General features: G+C 41.1%; 1 protein-coding gene across 1 annotated transcript in view; it reads left to right on the top strand.

Moving 5' to 3' along the window:
- The window catches only part of LOC104159046 (testican-1-like), a gene marked incomplete at its 5' end in the record, with an annotated part of 137,334 nt that overhangs the window by 121,879 nt on the left and 7,196 nt on the right, over window positions 1–8,259 (top strand). The window contains 2 exons of the mRNA XM_009696852.1: window positions 765–881; window positions 7,615–7,836. Of these exons, the coding sequence (XP_009695154.1) occupies window positions 765–881; window positions 7,615–7,836 (339 nt within the window). The remainder of the gene's footprint in view (window positions 1–764; window positions 882–7,614; window positions 7,837–8,259) is intronic.

Here is an 8,259-nt window from a genome sequence, read left to right as displayed (position 1 = left end):
GAATAATAAAATTGTCTGAGCATGTGAATTTTAAGCACTAAGCATGATACAGAAACAAGAATATTTTTTCTGACAGAAACTGGTGACTAATGCAGCTTTCTTCCTTAAAAGTATTTTCTTCGGCTGAACATTAATCTCTTGGCAGAAATTTCTGGAAAAATTAGATATTTCTCAATAAAAATTTATAAGAAAAGAGATGTTTGAGCTAGCTAACAAAACAGAATTGACAACCTTCAGAGGTGGCAAAGTCTCATTTCCAGTAGAACTAGAGCAACATAACAATTTTCTTTTTTATGTATATAAATAAGTATATATATATCCTATTACTGTGATAATAGCCTTATACTAAGCCAAATGGGGTTCTAAATTACTCCTAGCATCTTGTTGGAGTAGTATGTCTAGGCAAGTATGTCCCTCCTCCCCATCTGTTTGACTGATAGTTTTCTCCGAAATCCTAAAAGGTGAAAACAATTAAGTTAAATAGTCACATAGCTCTAATTGAGAACCTGCGGGTGGCTCTGTGTGTCACTTCTTCCATCACAAATCATGTCAGCTACTGAGGAAGTATTGAGTACAACTTATCATTCATAATGATTTAAATTTTCTTTTTAACTTGCATACTTTTCCCTAACCTTCACTTTTACTTCAGAGCTCTTAACGAGAAGGACTTTACAACCATAAGCAATATTTTTCCAATAGACTATCTGGCAAAAGGTTTTTCACTAGTGTTCTTGACTCAGTCTGGTGCTTTGTTCTTTTTCTAGCTTGCACAGACAAAGAACTGAGGAATCTCGCTTCGCGACTAAAAGACTGGTTTGGTGCTCTTCACGAGGACGCAAATCGTGTCATTAAACCAACAAGCTCGGAGACGGCACAAGGCAGTAAGAAAACACCTTTCCTCTTTAACATTGAGTGTTGTAGGCAGCTTCCCAGCCTGAGAGAGCGTTCAGCTGAACACAGCTGTTAGTGCCACAAAGTCATGTCAAGGAGGTGCCAGCAAGTAAGCAGGTACGCAGGAGACCTGATCCTGCAAATAAATAGCTGCACCATTTTCTAAAGGAGTTGCAGTCGTTCTGTACTCTCTCTGGCCCAAACTGCGCTAAAAACTGGCAGGCAGACACAGAGAGACCTTTACAAGTTAATCAGGCAAATAACTGTGTCTGAAGGCCATGGAGGTCACATCTATACTAGTAAATAAAACTGCTCGGGGACTTTACTCAAGCCCTGAGGTTAACTAGCATGACATAGTTCATGTCTGTACAGTTAAACTCCATGACCCTCCAAATCAGTGTGGCTACATCCAAATCACTTCTTGGGGATGGACCGTAGTGTATGCTTACCCCCCAGTTTATATCCAAGCATTTTCTGACCCAATGTCAGTGGCATGAGCCAAAAACGTGGCATACAAGCATAAGGTAAATTATGCCAATGTTGGAAAAGGCTCATTTCGATTTAGTTTGCAATTCCCTGCTAACACCTTATATAAAAGAAAGAATAATAAAAGCATCCACATCGCAGCCACAGAGCTGGAATAGTTAAATGGTGTGGAAAGCTGGAATCTGTTGTGTCCCAGGTATTTAATAACACCATCTTTGCTTCCTTTGATGCTTTTTTTTTAAGAAAGGAAGAAAATGAACAGTTTAGAGGACGTTTATTCTCTGTGGGTTAAGCCAACATGACTGATTTTCATGTCATTTACCCACTAGGGAGTGGATAGATTCAGATAACAGCATCAAAAGAGGTCACGTTCATCAGAGAGCAGATGCGAATTTATTTTCTGTAAGGACTCATTAATCCTTTTAAATACTATGTCCCAAAACACGTGGGGCCTTGGGTTGCAAAGTAGGATGCACAAGTTTTATGTAGGTGTGTGACTCACCTTCACTTCACTGCCCTGATTCTCTGGTACAAGCTGTCTAAAGCCAGGGTCCGCACACACAGAATTTAAAGGGTTCAGTCAACTGCTCCCTTTTACAGCTCTTTTGACTCCAGTGCCTCGTTTCCCTGTAGTTTGAGACTGGAGAGGCTGAAGGTGCAGTAGAGCAGACCCAGCACACCAGGATGGGCATTTACTGGTCGTCCATGTCTCCACAGCCACTCTTCCTTTGTGCTACTTCTGAGTTTGTGTAACAATAGATTGCCGCTTCCTAAAGAGATAGAATATACCACAGGCTATATTGCTCAAAACTGTAGTCAAACCTCATTAGTACCAAATAATTGTGTCTTAAAACTATGTGGTGAAACAAGCCATCTTCTGTGTAAATGATCTTTTTCATATGTCACTTACTTTCCATAGTATTCACAGCAAAGTCAGTATCGTTAAAACCGTATGTCCTACTTATTTCTTAAATGGTACTCCAAAAAAGGATATTATGCAGAGGAAGCCAAGCCATAGTGCAAGAAGACAACCAGATGTACAGCTCATCATGGCTTCAAGGTGGGAATTCATTTCAGACCCCATGACAGGCAACACCAGAGACTTAAAAGTTTGTCTGAAGTCCTTTAGTCCCAGAACCACATGAAATCTCATTTTATCAGATTGTCAAAAGGATGTTTTTCTTGCAGATGACCTGTGAGCTGCTTGTGACGGCCTTATCAAAGGCCAAAGACCAAATTAATTCCTAAAGGTGTTGGGTCTTTTTTTTTTTCCTGAAGCAATTTCGGTGAGAAAAACATTCCTGGTAATTCTGTAGTGTTTGCTCTGATTCACAGAGGAGCTGTTATCTCTTTTAGTTTGGTTTGATTCCTGGCAGCTTTTGTATGAAAGGCTGCCTTGATGATCTTAAACACTTGATCTCAACAATGTTCATTTTTAGACTGTTGACTTAGTTTGGCACATTTTCTTATTTCCTTATATGTCAGTTAAAAAAAAAAAAAAAAAAAAAGAAAGAAACTTTATGAGTTAAGATGCCTAAATTGTTTTTGAATGCCACAAAACTTGAGTTTGCTTTTCTTTTAAGAGTTTGCAACAGTATTCATGAATTAATCCGCATGTGCCAAATTCTGCAGCTCCAGTTCTCTCTGATAGCACTGAAAATACACACAGAGTAAGGACAGCAGTACTTGGCTTCCTCTAACTTAACTTCAAACATTTGTAAAAATGAAAGACATCTTAAACAGGGCTCAGAATTCAAAGCAAAGTTCACATACCCAAGCTGACAAAAAGAATTTTTGTGAATCCTGGCAAACAGGACACACGTGGCTCTGGAAATATGCTCTGATGTACACATTGCCCTTTTTTTATTGCTCTGCATGTGTTGCCCTCCTCACCAGGCTGATCACTTCATTAAACTGAACTGGTTAGGTTATGCCTGTAGAGTCTTAAAAGGCATGCACATCCTCAAAGTAATCCATTTTGGATATGCCCCTGTGACAGTAAAAGGAACAGATGGTGGAATGCGATGACTATGATGCCTCGGACACATCAGCTGTCTAGAGAAGGTGTTCCAGCAGAGATTTCTCTATGCTACCGTAAATTTTCAAGATGTTACTGTGAGTGTAAATAAGCTTTTTGAGCGTATTAAGTTCACCTCCAGGTGAAGAAAAAAAGTACACTTCTTTTTTTTTTAGCTCTCTTGAAAGGGAAAGGAGGAGAGCAAGTCATTGTGTTTGAAATCTCAAACCTTCATTCAATGAGCTATCTGCCAGATCCCAGCAAAGCACCATAGGCCAGGAACTTTGTCTTCTGCACACTCTGTGCAATTGAAATCTCCTCAATAAATAATATAAGCAACTCAGGGACATGCTTTGACATAAGGAAATAATTAATTAGGTGGTAAGATCAGATTCAAATTATTCCTGAGCCTCTTGATAATTCATAACATTCCCATACTGTATCCAAATAGTCTCTTTGGTTGGAATGGGAGTTGTTTTTCTTTTACTAGAGAACTATGCAATATAAAGGATTTTTTCTGAGGAACATTTCTTCTCCTTCTTCCTTTATTTTAAGTGATGGGGGAAATTAGGTTAATTATTCCCCTGTTAATTTAGCTGTAGTATATTTTCATAAAATAAAACTGGCTCATCTAAGTCAACTCTTGAAGGAGGAAAATAATTTTATGTGCCAGAAGGTGTGTTTATTTTTAATTAGGATTTTCACATAAAGACTTTTCTAAATTTAATTCCATTTTAATTCAGAGGAGGTGGAGCGTTTTACGTATTAATGGGATATGAGACTTTACATGTAGGTCACCGGTTTGATTTCCTTCCAGATCTGTAGTGAATGAAAGTTGTTAGGATGGTGAACAGCTGTCAGTCAGAATGAGAAACATGATGGTCTCAGTCCAGGTCCTCGTGAGCAGGTGTCTAAATGAGAGCAACCACCACCACAACTGACATTAATTGGCATCTGTGTTGGCAGCCTCTGCCAAGGAGCCAAGAGCAGGAGGGATACGGAGCCTGCACCATTCTCTTGCTTCTCACCATAAGCACGGCAGTGCTGAGCTGGTGCACAGAAAGATGCAGAAAAGTTTGCACTGAGGTTACTGTTATTCTGGGTCTGTTGTGCTAGAAATCCAGCCTATTAACCAAGGACTTAATTCATTCAGAATTACAGTATGTGGTTTATTTCATCCAGAATATTGCATCCTATTTATAAGCAAGTATATCAAAAGACTCCAAAAAGGAGTTAATTCATTCAACACCACTTGACCTCACCAAGCTGATGGGAGCACAGTGACCTCCCAGTGAAGGTAAGTGAGCTCCGAGAACCATTTTCCATCAGCTGCCCTGGTTACGCAGTAAGTCAGAGCTGTGTTGCACACTCAGGGCACACTCTGCTTTCATTCCTCTTGCTGGGTGCCGAGAGCATCCAGGATTGCTGGTTTTGGACTGCAATGCAGTGTTGCAAAAGGTGATTTACAGGCGGTAGCTTTTACCAGGAGACAGTATGAAGTGGAGGTAAGTACTACTATTCACCTTCAACCACATCTTGCGGGACAGTTAGAGAATTAACCTTTTCACTGATAATAACCATCTAGTGAAGGTCTTTCAGTCGCACCTACCACTGTAATATCTAAAGACTTCCAGACTGCACTGTCTAATCATCCAGCACTGCTTAATAATACAGCCTCTTAATAAGCCTAATCTGGAACTCTGTTCACAACAGTGAAAACTCCCTTGTTTATAAGAAATTACGATCAAAAACTCTTCAACTAATGTAATTAACTGCCTTCATAAGTGACCTTTCATGTTTGTATCTTGCATCCAAGCCTTGATGGTATGTCACAGAGCAGCTTCGTATTCACATCAGTCACTATCTTGTGATCTGCTCAGACAGATCAGTACTGAGGGCACGCTGCTGTTGTATCCCTGAATGCATGTTGTACACACAGATAAAGACTTCCCAGCACGGAGGAAAACAAGACTCAGAAATAATCCACAGACACTGTCAGGGGCAAGTTCATGTCAGGATCTCCTCCCTGCGTTGATCCTTCCCAGTTAGGAGGTGGCCTTTAGAGACCTACCAGGGCTGAGCAACACATACCATCTCAACTGGTTGTACAGCAGACCTTGTAGTTATTCACCTTGGCAGCACTAAGTGCATAAAGGGCATAAAGAGCATCACCAGGGAGGGGATCTGTGCAGGAAAAAAGCAGCCAACAGAACCCAGCTGGTTTTCCCCTGGAAGCTGCTAAATTGGGACTGCTGAAGCATGTACTGATCCCAGCTCCACCATACAGTTGAATGATCCACTCCTGCCTGTTTGACTACTTTTAGCATGCTCCGTGGTGGTGAATGTGGCACAGCACACACCTGCACAAGGCAGGACTCCGTGCCCTGCTCCTTGGTGTTTTGTAAAGGCAAAGTCAAGGATTCTTAAATCCTTTCGCTCAACAAGAGATTGTAGAGGGACCAAATCCTGCTTGCCTTCTTCAGATGAATAAAATAATTGAAGTCAATAGTCCTAATTGCTTCAGCAAGGCAAGCAGGCTTCCTCCGTACATCTGTTCACATGGCCTTTTTCTTTTTCACTGTGCTCAAACTCGATTAGATAATGTTAGAGGAGATAACAGCACAAAAATGTGATGAAATGTTCAGTGTGATTTCTCTCGTCCCTGCCTGAGCTGCCTCTAGCCCTGAAGAAATGGTGTTACCTTCTTGCTTTCTTAGAGAAACATGTATTATGAATGACATAAACCTTCCCATTAGTTAACCCTTCTGATTGTTCCTCCATGTCACTGACAACCTTCAACTGCAGTTGCATACAAAAAGCACAGCTTCCAGCAGAAAGCACTGCCCTCCTTTGGATTAATACTTAAAATAGCAGGTAGGCGGCAGAGCTTGGACAAACTGTCAGTGTGATTCCAGCAACATCTTAGGTTTCGCTTTAACAAAGCAGTATCCTGAAATGAGACTTGACACGTACAGCAAAGAAGGCAAAGCTTGACCTCTTTCAATGAAAGATGCAGCAAAGGGAAAAAGCCCATCGGGCTTCTCCACATAGCCCACAGCAGAAGGAATAGTGCATGGGCAGGTTATAGCACACAGCTGAAACCTGTACATCTGTGCCTGTAAATCCCCAGCCTATGTATGCATGTGTCTGAGTCCTTGTTGAAACCAGTATCCTTATTATCAGATTTATTAGCTCTGCATTACAAGTATACTTTCTTACATCACAGATAACTTGGAAATTAGTCCATGTTTGTACCAAGCATTGAAAAATACAGTGACAGTATGGATTTATAATGCCGTGTCTTGTTTGTGAAAGAAGGCAATGCCACTGTTTTTGTGGAGACGTGTATCTCATATACATTGTCGGTATCTATATGCGTGACTTGGTCTTTTCTGGGATAACCGCTGCTGCTGCTGCTGCAGGCTTTTAAGGATCTGGGCTATTAAAATGAATGATGATGATGGTTTCCAAAGTGCTGGAAGAGCAGAATCCTGTATTGCTGCACAATCCTGGAGGCCGCAAGAAGGAGTAGTGCTGGTGTGGCATACAAGAGCATGTGCAGCTCTCTGGAGCTCCCAGCTGAAGCAGTGCCGTTCTTCAGAGTGGTGCAAGCAAAAGAGATGCTCTGTCCCTTCTCTCCCCCTGCCTCCCCCAGACAGCTTGCGATCCAGATCAAAGCATGTTGTTGTCCGCCACAGGAGGCAGGGCTTTGAAGAGTGAAAAGCTATAATGAAAGGTGGAAGGTGAGAGCACAGTAGGAAAGAATTTGATCAGGGAACTTAGAAATGGCTCTGGGAAACAGGATTTAAATCACATTCAGACTCAGTCTAGTTTGAAAATACGGTGGATGCAGCCTTTTCTCATCGCATTTCAGTTTCTTGGAACAAGGCCAACCCCCTTGGACTGAGGATAAAAAAAAAAAAAAAGGTGAGAATTATCTGAGTAGAAATAACTTTCAATTACAGTAATCAGCTGTGAATCTCAGCCCTCCCTCCCCCACAGCTCCTAATGAGTGTGAGTATTGCTCGAGTTTGTTGCTGTGCTTGGGTTTTAAGCTTTACACAATCAGTTCAGTCTTAGAATTTTGTTCTGCTTTAGGCAAGTCAGGTTAATGTTCAGAAACCAGCCAAAAAAAATTAGCAAGGCTTCAGCTTAGCAATGATTCCTGTGCACCGAGCGTGCTGGGGCTCAATTGGGGATATTTGCCTACCTTCTTACAGGATTTGACACCAGCATACTACCAATCTGTAAGGATTCCTTAGGCTGGATGTTCAACAAACTTGACATGAACTATGACCTGCTGCTGGATCCCTCGGAGATCAGTGCCATTTATCTGGATAAGTATGAGCCATGCGTCAAGCCTCTCTTCAACTCTTGTGACTCCTTCAAAGACGGAAAGCTTTCGAACAATGAATGGTGCTACTGCTTCCAGAAGCCGGGCGGTAAGTTGTGCAATTTGCAATAAAAAGAGAAGTTGTTTGAGTCTCCCTGTGTTTCAGGTTTGATCCACCTGCTTCTAGAGATAGTTTGGTAATTGGCAGTCAGCTGTGTTTAAAAGCTCTTTTCTCCAGCACTGATGTGAAAGGGCATTGTGTAACAATGTTTAATGTCACCGATGAACTATATTAATATCCTTTGATCATTAAAACAAAGAAGTAGTAAGTGCCAGTGCACACAGTCTAGAAAAAAAGCTCTATTGCTGATAGAAAGCTCAAGAACTTACTCTTTTATTAATGCAGAAATTAGTCAATTAGCAAATCATAAATTAGAGAGCTGGCATCATGTCAGCTTGGTGAAAAGACACAAAAAATGCTTTAACAATGAAAATGGCCCCCAAACACTCTTCTTAACTACAGTGTGTTGCT

The sequence above is a fragment of the Cariama cristata genome, unplaced genomic scaffold (assembly GCF_000690535.1).
Source record: "Cariama cristata isolate BGI_N322 unplaced genomic scaffold, ASM69053v1 scaffold6553, whole genome shotgun sequence".
Classification (NCBI taxonomy): domain Eukaryota; kingdom Metazoa; phylum Chordata; class Aves; order Cariamiformes; family Cariamidae; genus Cariama; species Cariama cristata.
This window is presented reverse-complemented; position numbering and strand designations above follow the sequence as displayed.